At 50.6% G+C, this 22,282-nt stretch overlaps 2 protein-coding genes across 10 annotated transcripts; one reads left to right on the plus strand and one right to left on the minus strand.

Moving 5' to 3' along the window:
• Positions 1-22,230, minus strand: POLL (DNA polymerase lambda). 8 transcript variants are annotated; one of them, XM_065068278.1, is made up of 9 exons: positions 20,227-22,230; positions 11,084-11,227; positions 10,535-10,832; positions 9,696-9,864; positions 6,389-6,712; positions 5,605-5,778; positions 4,517-4,645; positions 2,305-2,473; positions 1-1,919 (listed from the first exon to the last, which is right to left on the minus strand). In XM_065068278.1, the coding sequence occupies exons 1-9, from the start codon at positions 20,330-20,332 to the stop codon at positions 1,555-1,557; spliced, it is 1,878 nt and encodes a 625-aa protein (XP_064924350.1). In that variant the 5' UTR covers positions 20,333-22,230; the 3' UTR covers positions 1-1,554. The 8 variants fall into 8 exon arrangements, with proteins under 8 accessions (XP_064924350.1, XP_064924351.1, XP_064924349.1 ...); XM_065068279.1 differs by having other exon boundaries at positions 9,696-9,867; positions 10,535-10,829; positions 20,227-22,228; XM_065068277.1 differs by having other exon boundaries at positions 9,696-9,867; positions 20,227-22,218.
• On the plus strand, positions 12,640-19,942 carry DPCD (deleted in primary ciliary dyskinesia homolog (mouse)). Of its 2 annotated transcripts, XM_005507000.3 has the most exons (6): positions 12,640-12,870; positions 13,107-13,187; positions 13,817-13,941; positions 14,660-14,793; positions 18,495-18,597; positions 19,739-19,942. In XM_005507000.3, exons 1-6 carry the CDS (start codon positions 12,807-12,809, stop codon positions 19,841-19,843), a joined length of 612 nt encoding a protein of 203 aa, XP_005507057.2. In that variant the 5' UTR covers positions 12,640-12,806; the 3' UTR covers positions 19,844-19,942. The 2 variants fall into 2 exon arrangements, with proteins under 2 accessions (XP_005507057.2, XP_064924407.1); XM_065068335.1 differs by lacking the exon at positions 13,107-13,187 and having other exon boundaries at positions 12,792-12,870.
• Positions 22,231-22,282: the final 52 nt, after the last annotated feature.

Genomic DNA, 22,282 nt, shown 5'->3' on the forward strand with positions numbered 1-22,282 from the left:
GAAAGAGACAAGGAATTTATTATACTTCAAATTTAAAAGCAGCAAGACATGCCACAAGTCATTCATTTCCAACAGGTGTTCAGCAGAAAGCCTGGGCTGACAAATGACACTGCTGGGGTCACGACCCACCAAGCAAACACCCCAGCCCCATGACCAGTGCCCAGCAGCCACAGCTGATGCTGCCCCAGGAAACTGTGCAAACTCACCAGGTTTAATCCCCTTGTGCCTGCCCTGGCAGCAAACACACAGCCTGTCACACCACGTGACAGAGACCGGTTCCCCCACAAGACACAGGAGTGGGAAGCCAGGCCAGGCCCAGAGGGGACCCTGAGGTCCTGCCACAGAAATGCCCACCATGGCATTCCTGGCAGCTGATGCTGCAGTGCAGCACCTCTGTCACAGGAGGAGCTGCTGCAATACCCATAACAGAGACAGAGCGCTGCAAGTCTTGGGAGATTCATCTCCAGAATAAAAATAGTTGAGGTTTCCTGAGAAATAAAATTCACTCCCGTGGAACTGACAGGTCCAGCACACAGGTACATGTACACTCAAGTACACACAAACTCTCCGATCAAAGACCAGATGATTCCATGGCTTAGACACACACAAAGGGAAAGCTTTGCTTTGCCGAAATTAGAACTATCTCATTGTGCTTCTCTCTGCCTCCTATGCACAAGCACACAGCCCAGCCGGGTTACACTCAGTGCCATTACATTCAAACCTTTCCTGAGCACAGCTCCCCTGAGCCATGAGGTCTGTTCCTCTCCTGCACTGAGAGGAAAGGAGCTCTTGGGCCACACTGAGGGGGTGACAGCTCTGCACCCGAGGATCTTCAGCACACAACGGGCTGAGAGCAAGCAGCACAGCACATCAGGTCCCTGCGCCTCCTTCAAGGCTGGCCTCGCCCCAGGGGAAGCTGGTGGCAGCCCAGCCCTGTGCAGTGACACCCACCAGAGGGCACAGATCAGCTCAGATGGATGGAGGACACAGCAGCAGCACAGGGGGACCCTTCACGATCCCCACAGTAGCAACAGTCAGCAGTAGTGAGAAGGGGGAAGGCCCGTTCCAGGGCCAAGCCAGACCATGGCTGCCTTCATACACAGCTCAGGCCAGAGATTTTGGAATGTCTGCTCAGACACAGACACATCACACTTCCCACTTCCCACGCACTGGGAGGGGTTGGATCACAAGGCTCTGCAGCCTAGCTTTCAGAAGCTTTCCCTGGCGAGAGCAGGGCCAGGGCAGCTGGTGGGCAGTGAACCCCTTTGGTAGCCATGGGCTGCTTAAGAGCAGGGACACAAGAGGCTGTGTGGGGCATCAGGCAGCACTTCCGGGAAGGTTCCAGCCCACAGCCTCTGCTGTGTGATGCTACACAGCTCTGCTAGCAGCACGGCCCTGCACTTGTGAGGAGCCCCAGTTTGCTGGGATAAGTGCCCCAGTTTGCTGGGATAAGTTCCCCAGTTTGCAGTCACCACACAGCAGCACTGGGGAAACCAGCGCACTTCAAAACAGCAGCACTGCAGTGGCCCTAGAATACTGGGTGACAATTGGCTGTCACCAGTCCCGCTCTGAGGGCTCCCGATAAGGCAGCCCCAGCTGAATGAAGACATCTCTCTCTGTAGGGGTGGGCACTGTATGGCCAGAGGCCACCTTGACACCTCCAGGGCCTCGCATCACGGCCTCGCTGAGGGCATGCTCTGAGAGGCTCATACCCTTGGTCTTGGCCAGGGCGCGCATGGAGCGGTTGAAGTGAGCCGAGCCGGTGAAGTAGAGCAGAGCGCAGGCAAACTCACTGTAAGGCACCACAATGATGTCAAGCCGGCGGTGACGCTGGGCTGGCCCAGGGAGGCGGCATACCCCCAGGTACTTCTTCTGATCACCATTGTCCTCCTGACTCACCAGGTCATCTGTAAGGAAGCCTGGGGAGACGGAACAGGCAGAGAGGAGCTGAGTGGCAGACACTGACACCCCCACTCCAAACTCTCCACTCTCCAGACCAGCAGCTGAGGTGTCTCATAAGGTGCTGTGTGACCCCAAGGGCAACCCTGCCTCAGGCCAGCCAGCCTTGTGCAGACAGCAGAAGCCATGCTGAGCTGCAGCAACACTTCCTCTCAACACTGGCTGCAGAGCTGTCACTGGAGCAGGGCCAGGACCGGGGGCAGTACTCTAAGGACTTACAAGATGTCTTGTCCTTGGGAAAAGCAATCACCTGCCCTCCAACAAATACCATTCACCTCACTGCCTTCTCAGTTTGGCCATACTAAGAACAGCTTTGAGCACCATGTGCCAGTCCCCAGCCCTTACCGCTCCTGTGGAGGCTGTCAAGCAGCTTGCTGAACACCCCACGGTGAGACTGCCCATCCGGGTGAGTGACCAGCACATCCACATCTCCACAGGTGGGCTTCCCCCGACGGTAGGAGCCACATGCCACACACACGAGCCCAGGCTGCAGGGCCAGTGCAGCTCGTCTGACCTTTAAGAAAAGAAAGAGGGATGAGGAGTCAAAGACCAGTCTCTTTGTGCCCTTTCCACCAGGGCAGCAAAGGATATCGTGCCTGCCTCGTGGCCTGTCCTGCATCTCCAGGGTCTCCATGTGGAGCAGACACTTGGCAGGCAGGCCACACTGCCCCACCAAGGAGGCTGGTTGCTGCTGGGGGTCGCAGGAGCCAGGGTGGCCTCCACCCAGTCCTGCAAATGCCCAGCACACTGCCACACAATACAGTGATCTACCACGGTGCTACTAGCAGTCATCAGCTCTTGAGAGTGCTGGGCTGGAGCTGGGTTGGGACAAGCAGGAAGATGCAGCAATGCTGAGGAGGCAAAGTACAGGACAACCTTTCAGAGCCTTCGATTTCTTCTGGGACAGCAGAAGAGGTTTTTCAGCCTTTCTGTGAGCCGGAAGGGCAAAAATCACCAGCTCTGCCCTCAAAGAGAACCAGTTCAACACAAGATGGTCACAGATCCTGTTTTGGAAGCAGAGAGGGGCTCATGGAGAGTCTCTCTCATAGGACCCAAGACAGCAGAAAATCTGCAAGTGTCCCTTGGAGTCCACTCGTGCCAGGAGCTCTGCCTTTGCAGAAGAGCTGAGCTTCGTGACCCAGAAAAAACACAAATGTCCCAGCATTATAGGCTGAAGGGATGCCAACATGCTACTGCCAGCAGTCAGACACATATGATCAGAACTTCCCCTAATGCAGCCACCTCCAGGCTGGACCCCAGCTCCTGTTTTGTGCAGACAGTGCTAGTTCTGATGGCTTCATTTATTAAATGCTTAAGAAACGCTCCTAGGTCCTTGGAGAGGAATAAAGTATTCTTGGTCTGATTGTGCCAATCATCCTGCTGGCAGTAAATAATTAGGGGCTCAGCAATTCCCAGTGACGAGGCCATCACAGAGGCTGGGGTTCAGGAAGGCAGTGTCCATGCCCACAGCCCCTTGTCACTCTTGGGGATCATCCTTCATTAGCAAGAGATAAACCCATTAACCTTTGCCCCAGAGGTGCTCGAAGAAGACACAAGCCTTTCTCATGCGAAGTAAGCCCTCCTCTGGTGTCCTTGTCCCCTTCTGGCTTTAAATGAAGATTTCTAGAAAACTCGCAGCCCCACCCGAGAGCCTAAAAGCTCCTCAGATCTCACTGTGACAGGCAGCACAGACAGTGACTAATCCCTCATTCTCTCTCCTGGGCCTGGATCAGAGGTGTGTGTGTGTGTATGGAGGGGAGCGCAGTAATCCCATCAAGATAACAATAGAACCACCCCCAAGAGCCAGCTCCTCGACCTAGCCTGCCTGGGAAAGGGACCACTCACCACCAAAATGGCTAATCCGGCACACGGAGTGACACCCCAGCAGGAGCCTGGCAGAAGAGTATTCTTCGTGGCCAGGCCCTGTGGCCGAGTGACAGGGTCACGCTGGCTGCTGCTTCCATGGAGATCAGAGAGCACAGGAGTAGCAATGACAGTGTCCCACCTCAAGCTCTCTGCTCACATTAGGGTACATTGGCTTAGCACCCCATAATTCTGCAATGCTATGGCATAGAAGAGCAAGCAGAACCCATCTGCAACCTGAATCCCTTTTGCTTCCAGGAAGGATATCCATGCTCAGTCTCCCCACTGACACCAAGCTCAGAGGGTGCTCACAGCTTCCCCTGGAGAAGCAGCACCAGGGAAACATCTCAGGGGCCTTGGCTGAAAGCAGACATCTCGGAGGAGATGAGATGCTGGGAAGAGGAGCTGCAAACCTGCTCATCCCACCACACCACATACAGTCTTTTTCAAAGTGGTGTGTAGAACTCAAGTACCCTCCTCCTCGCCAGGTACTCAAACTGAACCTTCCTACAGGTCAAAGTAGGTGCCTTGTGTGCCTGTGCCCAAAAAGCAGCCCCCAAGCACTGACCCTACTCAGAGGAGATGTTGAAGAGCTCAGCTATAACAGCAAGGGACATTTCCATAGCACGTGCCCTCCTGTCAGGTCCCAGCAGGTACTCAGACTGCTCTGAGGGTCTGGGTCCAAGCTACTCACGGTCTGTTCTATCTCTGCAGCTTCCTCCCGAGGCATGCGCTCCAGGAAATCCGTGTAGTGCTTCAGCCCCACAGCTTGCTGGCTGGTGAGAGTCGCCTTGGTGCGGATATCGTCCAGCGTCCGGAAACCCTAGTGCAGGTCATGTGATGACATTCAAACATCTACCAAGACTCTACTCTTCAAATACTTTTGACAAAAATTTGGGGAGGTTGTATTTAACCCATCTAAAGTCCAGGCCAGTCACAGCTTCTGAGAGCACATGTAGAGATCATTTAGGGCCTGGTTCCTAAAAGAAGGAATTTGAACAATCTCACTACCTGCACACACCTCTAATCTCCACCTGAAAATGACTTTGAATCTTAACTAAACCTGACAGAAGTTCTTAAGGCACTGCGTTCCTACAGCTTGGATGAAAACAAGTGATGCTGACAAAGGAAAACCACCCAGAATATCCCAATGAGGGAAAGCCTACCATGTGAACACAACCACATTTTTAAGACAGCAAAGAATCCAGTTACAAACCTAATGTTACGGGAAACCAGGCTTCATTAGCTCTGTGCTCAGGAAACAAACTATTTTTAAAGAAGGAGCCCACCCAGTGGCCTGGGTTGCTCATGTTAGCACAATTACTTTAACGTCATTTTTACAACTGCCAGACAAGGTGGACGGCTCCTCTGACAGCTACAGGAGCCAGCCAGGCCAACAAGCCAGCAATGGGACCAGGAGCTTTCACGGCCAAGATGTCCTGGCTCAAGCCTGACTCTTACCAGTGTCATCGCAGTGAACAGCGTGAGAGGAGCTCCAAGCAGCGATGCTAACGGACAAGGCAGTGTGCCCCCTCCTCCTTCTATGGCATGTGTCTGTTGCCCATCCTCCAACCAAACTCAAGTCTCAGCTGGATGTGCTTCCTTCTCCCCAAACACACCCACAATGGGACCCAGCCTCACGGCTCCACCCATAAAACCAGAATCAAATCCCAAATATGGATATTGACAATGGGAAACTATTTGTGAAAGTAACTCTCCTGCACTCGGAAGCAGTCTTCAAACCCTCATCTGAGAACCTCTTGTGTAAGCTGCTAAACTTACCTGCTGGTACCACATCTGAGCCGTCTTGGCCCCTGCTCCCCAGATGTTGGAAAACAGCTCTAGTACAGGCACGCTCTCGCTGATGTGATCCAGCTTGCGCAGATGCCCACTCTCCAAGATCTCCAGGATCTTCTCTGCCATTCGCTTCCCAATCCCAGGGATTTTACAGGCTTCCTAGCAAGAAACCAGAACCACTACTGGAAAAGTGAAGGCTACAGACAAACTGAGGAGCTGCTACCCAGTCAGACTGGTCAGCCATTTGATCAGTGATTGATAAGTGGCAGGACTAGTTCTGACTGCTGCTCTCTTCTCCAGGCCAGGCTTACACAGTCTACATCAATTCAATGGCAAATGGAAAAGAACAAGCATGCAGAACAGGACTGAAGCACTAACACACTGAATGGCTGGACTGTCACAGCCAATCAGTCCAAGATCCAGTTAGTTTTACATATTATCTCCAATAGTAGCAACTGCTGATGCTTAAGAGGAAGGTGAAAATGTCTCTGCATTGAGCCTGGAGAAGGCATTTATCTAGTGGATACTCAGATCTGGCCCTAAAAGTCTCAGACTTCCCTTTTCTGCTCATCTGAAAACACCACAGCTGGTCAATAAATACAACTTACACTTGCTACACAACTTCCATCAAAAGCCTCCCACAGGAGAGAATTGCCAAGGCCTGAAGATAACCTGTTCCACGTACAAAAAGAGCAAGAAATACGGCTCATAACAGAGTCAGGATGCTGGGTCTATCTCCCTGCTCCACCACCCTGTCAAGGTGTTTTACCTGGAAGGAGGTGACTGGTTTGTGGTAGCTCTTGAGTGCATTGATGGCTTTGGTGTAGCCCAGAGTTCTCCATTTGTCCCCCTGGACAGAATAGGCCTTTGCCAGCACTTCCAGCTTCTCTGTGATGCACTGGTTGTGATTCTCCTTCTTGCTGTTGGAGGAATGGGCACACACCCACTTGCTGGCAGGCTGTGCCACTGTGGAAGAGCTGTCACTGGTCTCCTCTGATGATTTCACAGGGTAGTGGCCAGACATCAGTGCTTCCAGATCTCCCTGGGTGACACTAGCATCTTCTCCTTCACTGTCTTCTTCATCAGAGACTTTCTTTAGGGAAAGGTAGAAAAGCAGACACAAGAGAATAAGCGCATGCCTCACATATATCCCCTTAGCAGAGGCTGCTCCAGAGAGCAGGAAGTAAGAGCTCTAACCAGCCTCCAGCATGTGAAATACTCAGATTGTCATTTCTGGAAGCTGTTGGTTACATGCACGCTAAAGCTCTTCATGCCCCAAGCTACACATGACCCTGCAGCTAAGCCCCCGAGACCTGACTGAGGGAAGACACTGGTTAAGTGAGCAACCGCTGCCAGCAGTGTGGTATGACAATGCTCAAATCCCTGGCTGCGGGGGATCCTGACTCCCTGCTCCCGCTGCAAAACCTTTCACTGATCTGGTGGCTGCATAGACACATCTCTTGCATTCAGACCCTGCATGTTCCAGCCCATGATGGAGATGACAGGAGATAGGCACTGAACTCTGTCTTCATGTTTTAGACACAAAATCTTAACAGGGTAGTAAATTACAACCCCCCCATTTTCCCCATGGCTATCTACAAGAGAAAAGGAGGAGGAAGGAATGACACAAAGAACTCCACATTCCTCAGTGACAGAAGAAAGAACCAATGTATACATTTGCTGATACCCTCAGCATTAAGATGCCTCTGTGTAGACTTAAGAAACAATGAGCCTTGGCTTCAGGTAAGGAACAAAAGGGGATAGAAGTGGGAAGCCACACAGAGGCTTTGCTGACTGCTTTGCTCACTGTGGTCCCCCTCTCTCCTGATGTATAGACACAGGAGTCCACGAAGATCCAAGAGTGAAGTAACCCTGGATGGCACAGAGCTGTTTAGGATCAGTCCAGACATCACCTGCGGCACGCAAATCCTGTTAGACTGACGCTCTGCAGAAACTCATAAGTCAGAGCCTTATCCTTACAACCTCTGCTGGCTAAGGAGGTCTGGAGATAATTGCTGCAAGATACAAAGCTGAAGTCTTTAGGCAAAAAAGGCAGGATGTTTCCCTATAATCTTTTATAACTCTGAAAACTGGGTCAGACTGAAGATTTGATAGACTAATGAAGTTTCATTCACCTTGAAATGCAACTCCCTTAAGACACTGTTCCCTCTGAGGGCAGCAAAGCTTCAGAGTGTTCAGATCAGTTAGTAAGCCCCTTAAAAGCATTTAAGAAGCCTGTTATCCAACCACAATACAAACAACCCTGCAGCTGGAGCATGCAGTCCCCATCCTCTCAGCCAGCAGTGCCACATAGGTAAAAGAGCACACAACCCCTTGAGTCTCTGTGCTTTGCCAACAAAGCCAATGGACTCTTTACAATCATGCATGCAAAACTAGCCAGTCCCATTAGCTTCTAAGATATCCCAGGATCCTGCAGCTCTGCTAGATGGGATGTGCATGGTTTGTCTGGGGCACAGCACAGGAGCCAGGAAAGCAGCTGCAGCCCAGTAGCTGAGGCCACTTGAGAAGGAGTTGGGCAGCCTGGGGTAACAGCCCCAGGGTTCAGCCAGTGAATAACAGGCACCACTTGGGTTGCCTCGCAGGAAACTCCTCCAGCCAGACTGCAGCCACAAAGCAGCTACTACAGTCTGACTGGCAATGGTTTCCTCACAGGAGTTTACATCCCAACGCAGAACACCCAGAGCAGCCCCTGTTCAGTGTGAGACATTGGCACACTCATCATCTCCTAGACAAAAATCATCCACCCAAGTTTCAAAAGACTCCATACTTAAATAGAGGCTACTTCTATGTTGAGATTTCGGTTTCAGCTTTACTGCTGTAATTGAGTCTTAAAAGTGGTTGATACTGTCATTAAAGCATATCCCATGGGTTCTTTTCTCCTCCACAAACCTACACAGGCCAAAGCTTAGGACAAGGATTTTACTGAAGTGTCCACAAATATTGCTTTTGCACACAGACTAACGGGAAACATCATTACTAGAGAGGGTTTAAAAGAAAAAAAGGCAATAAGGCTGCAGACTCCAGCAGCTGTCTGACCACCCAAAGTAAATGCAAGCAGAAAGCAGGGCAGATACCACAGGATTCGTAACAATACAAAAGATCATTTCTTCTGCAAAGTGTGAGATTTGTTAGTAGTGATTGCCACTAAACTAGAGTTACAAGAAACAGCAAAGATGGGGTAACTGCAAAGGTGACACACTTAAGAAGCCAACTCTGCCTACAGGACACTGGATAGTAAGCCTGGGGAGAAAACATCCCTCCCTACGCATCTTCAAGAGAAAGCTTAAAATAAAGGAACCCCCAGCAGGCTGTCAGTTAGGCAGTAAGTACAGGGTTTTGTGAAACAAAATTTGGGACTGTGTTAGAAAACAGATGCCAGCATTAAAAGGCAGCTGCTGCTCTAAGAGGTCTGAGGTGACTTTGCTACAGATAGATTTGAATTATGCCAATGCCCAAAAAGAATTCTGTACACTTGAGCAAAAATACAGAGAAAGGAAAGAAAGCTAACAGACTGGAGAAGCTGACTCACAGCAGAGCCCACTAATAACCCAACACAGATATTTTAAGCACACCACCACAATCGTTCAAGTGGCAACCTGATCCACTGCACATATGTGTCTGAGCAGGGTGCTTGCCAAGAAGTGGAGAATGGGTCAGCATGGCTCAGGGAGGAACACCAGATGAAATATCAGAGACAGCTTCCTGAAAGGGATATATTCGCAGCTAGGGAATATTCCTCAAAAGGACACAGGGGAAACTTGATCACCAGAGCGAGACGTGGGCTGATCACAGCATCAGGACTGCTTCAGCTGGAAATGTTCTGATGGGGACAGGAATCTAAGGGGTATTGTTTCCACTTTTAACATCTAAAAGGGACAAAGAGAAGCAGTAATCATGTCCGCAGCCTGAGTCTGCCAGCACCAACCCAAAACACCCAAACGCTTTCCCTTTGCTGAGAAAATCTGGTATTGTCTCCCTGCAGGAATGCTCTGAGCCAGGAAAAGCAGCACACGGGATCTGTTCATGAGGAGAAGAGCCTGTGTAGGAAGCCTCACCTCAGCCAGCTGCTGCTGTCCAAGGGTGCCCAGGCCTTGCTGCGAGGAATCCCCGACCTGTGCGTCAGTATTTGGATTCACTGCTCCCTCCTCTGCTGGGGGCTGGATCTCTTCACTGCCCAGTACCTGCTGCTGCTGCTCTTTCTGCAGTTCTCCATCCTCCAGGTACCTGCTGTGGATCAGATGCCTTAGTACAGGAGAAGGAAGACTTCTGAGCCCCCAGAATTTTGACTGAGAAATCCTTCTGCACGTTTCGGGACAGAGCAAACAACCCATATGAATTGTACTCTCTCAGATCACAGCTGAATTACTCTAGTTTTGATTCAATTCCCCAATTTCCATCCACCTAGCTAACCTGCAACTTCCACTCCTATTTACCTCACTCTTAGATTATTTCTCCAAAACTTTGCCAAAATACTTTGATCCTAACCTGTGGCTGCCTGCTGCTCCATTCTTTATTTCCTCTTGTGCTTAGTTGTCAATTCTGTCTATACTTTTCATCTGCAATAAGTAAGAAACAGCATTTAATCCTCAGCATTTTTAAAAGAAATCTCCTTGTTATCGCTGACAAACTAGGAAAAGGTGCCATTAGCACCTGTAGCAAGTTACAAGACCCCTCTTAGCACTTCAGGGCTGTATTTCATGCTTTGCCACCCCACAGAATAGCTACTGCTCACAAAGTCACTAAATTTCACTGTCTTTATATAGGAAAGTGACTTTAAGCCACATCCACAGGAGCTGCAAGGAGTTGCAGTCCAAAATTTCGAGCAGAGGTTTAGTGCTGTTCGGTTTAGGATAGAAGCACTGCACAGAGGAATAACAGCACGGCATTTGCATACCTGCAAGGGATAAAGACACCATAGCCAGCGGTACTCAACAGCTTCTGGTCTCTGATGCAAGCACTTAGCCAGGATGCCTTCACTAGCTGCAACCCTGGAGGCAGCTTGGTTAATTTAAGGAGCCGAAGGGCCCGATTACAGTCCATGTCTTCAGCCACAATGATGTGTGTCACCTCTGAGGAGAGCTGGCTGTGTACAACACCGCCGTTCTGGACAATCTGCTTGTGGAAGATCTCTGCCCTGGCTTGGCCGATGCCAGCTTGCAAAACGTAAGTGGTGACAGGTTTCAGCCACTCTGCTGAGGAAAACACAGGGGCAGAAGCTCAGTGACAAGAGAAACAGTGTCCCAAACCAACCAGGCTACAGATCTCATGCAGGATGGGATGGCACAAACAGTGACAGGCAGCCCTTGGAGGGTACCAGGTGGACACAGCAAAGCAAGCTGGCCATAGACTCTACAGAAAACACAGCCTTTGGCAGAAGAACACCTCCAGTGAACAAGATGTGGTGGCAGTACTGTATTCCATGTCACGGGCATGCAGGGCTTACCCTCAGGTATCTCTCTTCCTTCCTCTTTTGAGATCTTTGGAGGGACGCTTTTCCCCAAGTCATCCCTCACCTTCTTCCTCTTGGGAAAGGCTTTGACAATCCCTCGTGGCTCCATAGGCCTAGTGAGAAGTTCAGCTGCCCTTGCTGAATACCAATAAGAAAAAGAGAGACTGCTTAAAACAATGTTAAACAATCACAACAACTTGAAATTCACTCATTTTAGTTGCTGTCATTGTTGGTTTGGGGTTTCCTTTGTTGTTGTTATTGTTGCCTTTCAAAAACGCCCTGAGGAAGGCACCTGGAAACAAGACTTACAGCCCACAACGTCAGAAAAATCCAAGTTAGAAACCACCAAAAAGCCACTTGAGAAGACCCTGCTTGAATATCTTAGAAACCACTCAAGCTGTATTCTTATAACAGAAAGTATTCCACTGCTGTAACATTTTGGAGCTCCTGCCTACCCAGCCAACAGAAGCGACTTTATTTACCAGATATTTCTTAAGCACATTCCCAAGAAGGAAACACCTCTCCTGCTAGGGCTGAAGTCATCAATGAGAAGAAACAGAGCAGCTGATTGACACTAAGCGTTTCATACAGCCATAGGGAAAACCCCCAACCCAACTTCAGCTGCAAACAGCAAATCAGTAAAGATTAACTAGCTGAGTTCAACACAGTTACGACTGTATGTTTCCCATCACAAGCCTTGCAAAAGAGAACTTTGGAGCTTTAACTGCCAGCCCAGGAAATCAGGAAGTTTGGTTTTCTGTAGCCCAAACAAACCCCCGAACCGCAGCACAGCCCAACAGCCCACACGGCTGCAGCATTAAGCTAATACCAACTTGAATTCCTCTCTCTGCAGCACTTCATGTTTTGCTTTGAGGTTGCTCACACAAAAACCTGCACAAACCTACCACACTAAGCCTAGAAGAGCTGAAAACAGTGTCACCTGTCACCTTCTCATCCGAGCATTAAACACAATGCTCTTGAAGACCAACCCACAGCGGGACTCATATCCTTGATTCCCCAAGGAAGAATTCAGCTTCAGGGAAGAAGAAACCTTGCTACATTGCTAAAACTCAGCTTCACTGAAAAGTTTCTGTTTCCAGGCCGTTTAACAAGAAACAAACAAACAAAAACAGAAAAAAACCAAACCAAACCAAAACAAAAAAACAAACAAACCAAACCAAACCAAAACAAAACCCCGAACCAAATACAAATAAAAAAACAACACCAAAACCCCCTAAGTTACTAGGTGCCCAGGGCCTCTTCACGACTCAGAGAAGTGTTTTTCCAGGTAGTGTTTTAGTTCCAATATCTAAGAGCAAACGTGCCGGCCAGGCACCAAGCTGCCCTCGCCAGCATCCCCAGGCTGTGACGGCTCCAGCACCCAGCCCGGCTGACCCCAGCACAGAAACAGCTCCCCCGAGACCTCCCGACAGGACCACCCCGCGCCCCGGCCAGAGGAGGCCACGGCGAGAGGACCGAGATCCCCCGCAGCGGCGGGGGAGCACCCGGAACCCCCCGCGATCCCTGCCCCGAGGAGGGGAAGGCTACACTCCCCCCCGCAAACCGGCCGGGGCGCGGGGGTTTCCCCAAGGCCGGGGACGAGAGGGGGGGACACGGGCCCTGGGGTCGCTCTCACCTACGGACCGGGGCGTTAGGAAGTGCTTCCGGGTGACGACCGGAAGTGTGGGCGTTGCCGTGGCGACGGGGCCCGGCGGCCATGGCGGTGCCGAGCTGGCTGGAGAGGCTGCGGGCCGCCAGCAAGACAGCGCTGGTGCAGGACGGTAACCGCGGCGGCCAGGCGGGATAGCCCCCTCTTTCTTTTCTCCCTGCGACGTGTTTTGGGGTGACCTTGCAGCGGGCGGGGGGACGGAGCACTCCCGGGAACGGCCCTACACCCGGGACAGGGCCTCACCACAGGGACCCAGGCAAGGGGACAGGGCCCCAGACAGCAGGACAGGGCCATACGCCCAAGGATAGGTGTATTCCTATTTATCCTCAGCACATGCCTTGTCTCTAGGTAAGCGGAAGGTGCACTACCTGTTCGAAGATGGGAAGGAGATGGCTGAAGAGTACGATGTGAAGACCGGTCAGTTAGTGAGTAAGTGGACCTCCCAGCTGGCCCCCAGCAGGTGTGGGTCAGAGCAGAACTGCAGCATCCATGGCAGCAGGTCTGCCCTTTCAGGACAGGGGTGTTGAAGGGACCATTTGGTCAGGAACAGATTGCCCCCAAATATGCCTGTAGCTGAATTTTATAGGGCATAAGTATGGTTCAGCTGGGGCACAGGGCTGCTGTAGCAGATCTTGCTTTAGCCCAGGATCACCCCCAGACAGCTCAGCTGGACAGACTAAATGGGACTGCCATCTTGGAACCAGGCACCAAGTCTGTAGCACGTGCTGGGGTGAAATATGCCTTTTGGTGGCTTCTGCAACCACAAACAAGCAAGGTGTCAGTTATAGCTCTTGTACAAAACCACATCAGCTGTGGCACAGCCCGTGTTGCAATCCTACCACGGCTTCAACGCTAAGTAACAAAAAAGAGTATTACTATAATAGTTCTGACTTCAGGAATAGGCCAGTTAACAGATCAACTCACGCCAAAGTGAAAGCAACGAGTAGTAAGATATGTATCTCCATATCATCTCAGGGTGCTGGGCAGCTTTAGCAGTCATTTGCTGGAATTCTTCTTATGGAGCAGAATGATTAAAATCCTTCTTCTACCTTCCACAGGTAGGAAATGGCGAGAGAAGAACACCCTTGGGGGCACTGGCAAATGGCAGGTTGAAGTGGGAGAGCCAACCTCCCCGCTCCTGGGAGCACTGGAATCAGAGCTCATAAAAGAAAGCAGCTCCAATGTATGTAAGGGTCTGCTGGCACCACTACACCTAAAACGACCTACTCTTGTGCTTACAGCAGTAGCTAGTAGATTGCAGATTGCTCACAGCCCCAAGAGCCAAAGTTAATATGCCCAGTACTCTGCTACAAATCATCCCAAAGGTGCAGGGCTGGATAGAAAGAAGGCACAGCTGAGGTTCTTTTGAGGTCTTCAACAGATTTGTAGTCTCCTTAAGTAGAGAAACTGTACTGCATGTTGGCTAACTACTGTTCTGGCTTCCAAAAAAATAGGCTGAAAGGAAGGGTAGCGCCAGGACAACTCAGTGGATGGAAAGCAGAAGCAATGACAACGCAAGGGTGGCACAGGCAGTACATAGCAGGCTGCTCCTTAACATAGCCTGAAACACAAGCACAGCCCGGCACAGCAAACTGGGGCAGAGCCAGGATTGAATCTGGCAGGTCCCCAGGGCAGGCAGAGCCCACTATGTGGTTGCCTGCTTGGCACAGTTTCCCTGTAACCCTGTACTGCAAGACTCCTACAAGCAGGGCAGACAGTGCCCTGGGTAAACATAGAGTAGTACAAGCTCTAGGAAAGTGATGCTGAGGTACTTCCTAATGCTCCAGGGTGAAGGAAGAGCTACACCCACGTAGAGCCTCCCAAGGTAGTGCAGGAGGAAGGGGACGGGGAGGATAGGAGACAGCTGGAGGGGCTTTGCTAAAGGTACTTATTTGTCGTAGCCTGTCTTCATGAGGAAGGATACCCTGAGCAGCTTCCAGTGGCGGATCCGTAACCTGCCCTACCCCAAGGAAGTGTACAGCGTCTCCGTGGAGAAGGAGCAGCGCTGCTGTGTCATCCAGACCACCAACAAGAAGTCAGTAAGGACAGCACTGCCAGTGCTGACAGTCCCTCAGGGTGGGCTGGCACAGGGGGCAGGCTAGTGATGGCACAGGGGGGGTTGTCTTCTCTTGACTTGTCTCCCCAGTGTGCAAGGGCTGAGGAGCCCCAGCTCACAGCTGTGTGTCTCCTGCTGTCCAATTTTCACTCCCAACTGTTCCAGACATGCTTACGGTAGAGCCCATCAAGCTCTGTGCTGGCCTCTGCTAACTTATCTCACAGTTCCAGTACCATGGTGTTTTCTCTGTTCTTTCCCTGTCAAATGTTGCTCCCTCAGAGCAATAAAGAGCCTTGCAGACCTTTTGAAGCTAGAAGATCCCTCTGCTGCTTCTGACACAATGCTTTGATCAGCCTCAGAATGCAGAGCTGCAGGATCCAACAGGTGCAGCAAAGTCATGGGCACCCAGGCAGACAGATCTCCCTGTGCAAACCTGTTGCGTAGTCACAGTGCCAGTGACATGATCTGGAGGTGGCAAATAAAAAAAGGCAGACTGAATCTGGAAAGGAAGCACCACAATATTCTGCCAAAAGAAATCTGAGATGGGGTGGGTGGGGAGGTGGGGCTGGGAAAAGGCTTTTAAGCATCATCTTTTACAGTGTCAGTACGTGGCATCTCTCATGGAATGAGACATACGCTGTGCCCCAAAGCATTTACAACCTCAGTGAAATAAGCCAGGATGAGCAATAGTATAGGAAGAGATGGCAAGGAGCAAGTACTGGGAGAACAAGGCAGAATATTGGAGGATAAGTGAAAGCTATTTACAAACAGGGTTAATACACCAGTATGGAAAACTGGGCAGGCTGCTCTCTGCTTGCCTTCCCTCCCAGCATTGTTGCAGAACAGAGATGGATGAGATTCACAGGTAAAATCAGCCGTGGCATTTCCCAGTCTGCCTCCCACCCTCCTTAAGATGCTTTTTGTAGCTGGCTGTAGGTGGTGCTGTTGGCAAAGAACTGCTCCACTTTGGCGGCTTAATGCCTTTCAGATCAGAACAGCAAGTCTTCAGGCAAGGGTTTATTTGCCACATCAGAGGCAGTGGCAAGGGGATGTTTTGTCTCTGCACATGAGCACACCTGGATGCTCAAAAGCAGGAGGAGGCTAGACAGGAGGAAGGGGGAGTCTACCCCATGAAAACAGCAAGCTATGACAGCTCTAATGCAGAAAGATGCTGGCCTGAATGCACGCAGAGGGATTTGCAGGAGAAGAGTGGGACTTGAGTAGGGAGACCTATGTAGCAAAGATGAATGAGGCTCCCATCAGCCACACGTGGATACACATGGAGCTAGGAAAGGGAGTACGTGAGCCCAAGTCCAGCCACATACTATCAGTCACAGACAGGCTTATCTGCTCCCAGTCATGCTGATAGTAGTGTGTATGTGGGAACTTCCTTGCCTGTGTAGGTGCTGTAAGGTATCACTGAGGCTTCACCCATGCCTTACCTGACTTAAGGCTTTTTTGTATCACTCTCAGGAAAACAGTACAGCCTCCTGCAAGCAGTCGACACCTACACACTTGTAGGTGAGTGTCAGAGAGCTGAAGGATCTGACAGCAGCTCATAGCCTGCATATGAAAGTTAAGGACTTTTGGAATGAAAGGTCAAAGTTTCCTCACTGGGACAAAACCAGCTTTGCTGTCAGTAGGGCGCAGGGACAGACTCCAGCACCAAAACACTTAGTACAGGTTCCAGAATACCTTATATCATTTCTTCTGGGTCTCAGCCAGGCAAGGCACTACTCAGCAACTCATTCCAATATGGCAACAAAGGCACGGAGTCCACAGAGAGAGCGTGCATCGCTATGGGAGAGAAAAGAAGCTGCAGAGCCTCTCCAGCCCTTGGACGTCAGCCATACTGCTTCTGAGGAGCACAGCAGTGCTGACCTCCAGCTAGAGGCACAAGCAATGGGATGGGCTGCCAAGTCACTACTGAGTACCTCAGCTCTAAATTCTCAACATACCAGTAGCAGTTTCCCCTACAGGCTGACAGAAAGTGGGTTTCCAGTAGGAAAATAATAGAGGTGACTTCACATATGCACTGTGGATCTTGGGCCAGAAGCCAGGCTCAGAGTGCAATACTGCCCTTGGCCATGGGGTGAGAGGCGAGGGCAGAGAATGTGCCTGCTTCAGCAGGGATAACCCACTACCCATCAGCTACCTCCCCAGCCCAGACAGGAGCTCTTCACTTCCAACAGTCACTCACGTTCCCTCTGGCCATAGCAAGGGCTGCTCAAGTGGGATTTGCTTAAAACCTCTTGCTGTAAAATAAATCCATTAAACTAAACTCTAAAAACAAACCCAGAAAGCCACCTCCCCAAACGCCAAACCTGATTCAATTATTGTAGTGAGAGAGGCAGTGGTAACGTTAGGAGGAGGAGGGGGTGGCCAGGCAGATCTGGTTTCCTTTGATCTTGTCACAGATTTTAGTTTGAGGCCAGCCAAAGCCATTCTTCTCCCCTTTTCCTTAGTCCTGGGGCAGCAGAATGCTGCTGTTTCATTGATGACTCCCAAGGCCCTTTGAAACAGTGTTTTTTTCTGTGTACTGCTTTTTTTTTGTCTAATCGGTAAGAAGTTAACACTTCCTTAACATGTCTTTGTGTTCATCTAATCTCTGCTGTTTAACCTTTGACATCTCCCTTATTATCCACGTCTGCCACCTTTTCCAAATACCGACAGCAGTGACAACACAGAACGGTTTGAGCCCTGCGGTAACAAGCTGCGTACATTCCTCCCACTGCACCAGGAGAGCCATTTGCCCTTTGTAGCTATTTTCACCATGACTTGGAAAATAAACTGCAATTTGGGCAGAGGTAGCTAGAGAGGCCAAACCTCACACGCAGCTAGATGAATGGAGAACCCCTTATGGCATGACAGCAGCTGCTGCCTGTTCTCGCTCTGCTCTGGACACCTCAACACCAGCTACAGGTCAGTTCTTGGGCAGCATTGCCCAGGAGAGTGATGGAAGAAACTTAAGAACCCAGTGATGCTTCTACATGGGCAGAGGACCACCAGCTACTGTATTTGGTGCTGCCCCAGAAGCAGCAGATGCAGAGCAAGCCATGCCAAGCAAGAAAGGTCTCAAACACAGACACAGGTCTACAAGGTTCTGGTCCCAAAGTCTTAGGAAATCTCATAGCTGCCTAGACAGCTTATAACCCCCCTCCAGTTCTGAGACATATCCCCTTTCCTTCATACTGAGCAAAGGCCAAGGTAGATTTAGGAAGGACTGCAACACAAAATGGTGCATCACTTAGGAAAGTCAGTCACACAGCAGAAGGGCTTTGACAGCTGTTTTGACAAGAGCTAACAGGAGTTGGTACTTAGAGGGAATGAGAGGTGATGAGCAGGGATGAAGGGACCCTTCTCAGTAGGGCTGAATGCTCTGTCCCTAGCCATGTCTGGCACTGCTCAAGGGCAAGCTGGAGGGACCAAGCCTGCTCTTATATGCCAAAGCCCTTCAGAACTTTGCCAGAACCAGTTTCTATTTTGGAGGTTTGTTTCTGGTGCTCCCGCCAGTCTGGGGGTGCCAGCAGGCACACAGCATGGCACAGCATCCTCCTGCCAACCCTGAGAGGTCTATTGTCTTCATCTATGCCTTGCAGAACAGCAAGGCATGACTCAGCACCAGTGGCAGAGGACTAGGAACCCACCCTCCTTACTTCTGTCTCCTCTCTCATTTGAAGGTACTACAAGAAGTTCTCTATTCCTGACCTGGACCGTTACCAGCTTCCCTTGGATGCAGCTGCGCTGAGCTTCACTCATGCCAACAACACCCTGATCATCACGGTGAGGTTTTACCACATGGAACAGCACACTTTGCCCTTCCCTTTATCTCCACAAAGAAGATTCTTACATGTGGGGAAATGAGGCAGAGCAGGGAGATCTGCTGAGGGTCACTGATGAGCCCCCTTCTCTGTCACACAGTCAGGGGGAGTTTCAGATTACACGGGGCATGCTGACACTAGCCAGGACAGCCCAGACTGCAGAAGGGGGCCCTGCTTGCTACTCAAGGTGACTTGCAGGTGCAAGGTCTGTCATGCCCTGTTTTCCACATATCCCCTCCATCAGGCCTGAGCAAGCCTCTGCTCTCAGTGACAGCAATTCTCTCTCGTCTCAAAACATAAGCGTTAAGAGTCAGAGAACCTGCTGCACTTAGAGGTGTCTTGCAGTCATAAAAAAATATCATCACCTGCTGCTTTGTATCAAGAGGACACATGAAGAGGGGACACTTCCACACACATGGTGGAAGTGAAAGATGAGGAAAATGGGCACTTGTTGCAAGTAACAGAGGCAGACAGATGCTTCTGAGCAGCAGGTGCTCATTATCTTAAATGTAGAAGTTGGCTGCCCAGAGAACATCACCTCCAAGGGAAACCTTGCAGCAGAGCTGGGGGTACACGTGCAGAGGAAATAGGCCATGAGGAACATCTTGAGTCCTTCTGAGCTTCCGTTTTGCTACCGGCCAAACCCTGGCCAAAAAGCACCTGCATCCACCGCTGAACTGCAGCTGGGCAAGGGGGCTCTGAGGGGAGGACAGAGGAACTGCAGCTCTTACTTCTCTGTCTGCCTTTCTAAAATGCATATTTTACATATATACAAATATAAAGCACGTGTGAGCATACAGTCAGTGGACACACCAGGGACGTGCGCAACACTGCTTGCCAGGATATTCCAGAGGGGTTGTTGAGCGCCAGGACTCCACATCCAACCGGAAAGTTTTACTTGCTCTGTAAAAGGCTCTCCAGATCTTGGCAAACATCCCTAACTTGTTGGCACCACCTCTCCAAACGGGCTTTGGAGGCAGCTGGTAACAGAAAGGCCTCGTGGGCAGGAGGGCCCCAGCTGTGATGGTAGCTCCTGGCCCCAGTCAGTCTGCTTGGAGCAGAGACTGCACAGGAGTGCTAAGGGCATTTCTTTCTGTCTACAGTACCAGAAGCCAAAGGAGATCTTGGCTGCAGAAGAGCAGCTGCAGAAGGAGCTGAAGAAGATAAAGGCAGCAAACAGTGGGGATGGCGACTGCAAGACCCAATAGGCAGTGGCTGCTAAGATGCTGAGGTGTGGGGCAGCTCCCTCGCACAGCTTCATGGTATTTATTTTGCCTTTTCTAATAAAAAATTACTCCTGTTGTTAATAGAGCTGTTTGGAGGAATCTTTTTAGGCCCAGGGAGATGGCAGGGCAGTCAGTCTCTTTACTGCCTGATCTGATGTACGCAGACATTAATAATCCTTCTATGAGTTGTGGGAAGCTAGAGCGCACAGAGGTGCACCGCATCCACAGCCAGCAGCCCTCTCCCCATCCTCCATGCACAGAAGAGATATGAAAGCTGGGTAGTTCGCCTTGGGAATTATGTCTGCCACCAACACTGAAGGCAGTAACATTTAGAAAACAGGAACCCCCCTCCTCGCACCCCTTACCTGCATGGGACATGCTTGGAAGCAACTCCCTCCTGCGTTGTTGGGCAAGGTCCTCCATGCAGTTAGAGGGATGCTCTGGTAACTGTGGTATCTCTGCAAACAGCATCAATACTTAGACCTGGATGGACACAGCCTATGAAACAGGGTGAAGAGGAAGACCCCCAGCTGCTTCCTTACCGCCAGCCATGCGCAACGTGACGTGACAACGTGACAACACAGGCAGCTCTGCAGAGCGCAGGAACCAAACGCAGCTGCCTTCATTTGCATGGCACAGAGGGGAAAGTGGTGACAGGGACCAGCGACCAGCTCAGAAGTAGCAGTAGCACACCCCTTCCATGAGGGCACAGACATGGCCCATCACAAACTTCCCTGCACAGACAGCACCCTGGGCACAGGGATAACCCCAGCAGTGTGGCTTTAGTAATCCGCACTGCAACCAGCTACCGTCTCCACTTTGCACCAGCCATCCCTGTGCTTAGATTACTGCATCTCCTTCCATCCCAGTTTGTATTTGAACAGCTCATACCCAAACAAACACTACTTTTAAGTGAGGAGGTTGCAGGCTCCCAGCATATCTCCCTGTCACAGGAGATATGCATCTGAGGCGGGAGGGTGCATCCTTTAACCTACCTGTGCTAGCACCATGGTGGCTCTGCTCCAGCCAGGAAGAATCAAAAAGCAGCTACAAGAGTGCAGGACCCACCAAACATGGGCTGCAGACAAGAGACCGGACTGGCAGCAGCCTGTCATGGGGCACCTACACCAGGAATACTTGTTCACCTGTTCAGCTGACATGCTCATTCCTACTCTGGGCCTTGCCCAAGTCCCAGTGCAATAAAGAACCTCTCCTCCCACCCCCCAGTTACTCCAGTTCCTTCACAGCCTCTCACTAGGGACACTGCCAAAGACATTTAATATCTCCATCCCTTCCAATTTCATTAAAGGACCTGTAACACACCAGGACCTGAGAAAAACCAGACCTCCTCCACTCCCAAGCTCTGCCAGTTCTCTTTCTCTCTAGTCTTCTATCTAATGCCTAATCCTTTACCTAAAGCTCTCCTCACATGCAGAACCTGAACACAACAGCAAGATTTAGCAAGCCCTGAGGCAAAGCACCGTGTTTCCAGCAACAGCTCAGTGTTACAAATAAACCAGAGGTCACCCCAGAATCATTATCCTGGGATAACAACCTTTGGGATCTACAGTTTTGAGCTGACAGAAGATTGTTCCAACCATGACACCTTTTTACAGCAGTAGATAATTGCTTGGGGCACTTAGACATCAACTCCACATGAGAAGAAGGTGTAGCATCACAGTAGTTACAAGGGAGCTGGCAGCAAGCAGGCACAAGTGGCAGAGGACAGGCACAGATCAGAAACTGTGACAGGGAGCTGTGCTGGAAAGATCCTTGTAAGAATGTGATCCTGCAGCAAAGCCATGCTTTTCAACTACTTTGCACCCTGAGCTGCTGTCTCACATCCACTGGGAATGGAGGTTTCCCTTCAAGAAGGTGAGGAGCTGGTGGGTTCCAATCCCTCCCTGCTCAGGCAGGGGCTCCAGCAAACATCTTCCAATTCTTGTGGATCACAAGGGAAGAGCAGCTTCTTGGCAGTGGAAATTACCTATTAAGTTCTAACAAAGCACCATGCTGAGTGTTTTACCTTAGAAGCACTCCCAGTTTGTAATACAAAACCTCTCCTTTACCCATCCAGGACACCCAAACTCATGGCCAAGTACAGTTCACACACCTCCTTCCTCAAGGACAACCAGACCCCAGATACTGTTGCATTCACCCACAGCACATTCATCTACAGATGCCCACATTCATCCAGACAGGACAGAGCACAGTGAAAGCTGTGGTTTTCTGAGACCCAGCTCAGGTTCAGAAGGCTGACACAAAAAAGGAGCAAAACTCCTTTAGATGTGCCTACAGCATCCCAGTAAATCACATCAAGGCTTTAGTGTTTGCAGTAGTCCAGTTTGCTGCTTCATTATGCAGACAGCAACCCAGCAACTTCTTGAATTCTTGTTTGAAAAAGTGACACAGATCCAAGAT

The sequence above is a fragment of the Columba livia genome, chromosome 6, assembly GCF_036013475.1.
Source record: "Columba livia isolate bColLiv1 breed racing homer chromosome 6, bColLiv1.pat.W.v2, whole genome shotgun sequence".
Classification (NCBI taxonomy): domain Eukaryota; kingdom Metazoa; phylum Chordata; class Aves; order Columbiformes; family Columbidae; genus Columba; species Columba livia.

Coding starts and splice junctions, on each gene's coding strand:
- POLL (XM_065068277.1), bottom strand. CDS start 20,332: ATGCTGTTTGCAGAGATACCACAGTTACCAGAGCATCCCTCTAACTGC. Junction 10,833..11,083: donor AGGAAGAGAGATACCTGAGG/GTAAGCCCTGCA, acceptor TGTTTTCCTCAG/CAGAGTGGCTGAAACCTGTC. Junction 5,779..6,388: donor AACCAGTCACCTCCTTCCAG/GTAAAACACCTT, acceptor GTTTCTTGCTAG/GAAGCCTGTAAAATCCCTGG.
- DPCD (XM_005507000.3), top strand. CDS start 12,807: ATGGCGGTGCCGAGCTGGCTGGAGAGGCTGCGGGCCGCCAGCAAGACA. Junction 12,871..13,106: donor GACAGCGCTGGTGCAGGACG/GTAACCGCGGCG, acceptor CCTTGTCTCTAG/GTAAGCGGAAGGTGCACTAC. Junction 13,188..13,816: donor GAAGACCGGTCAGTTAGTGA/GTAAGTGGACCT, acceptor TACCTTCCACAG/GTAGGAAATGGCGAGAGAAG.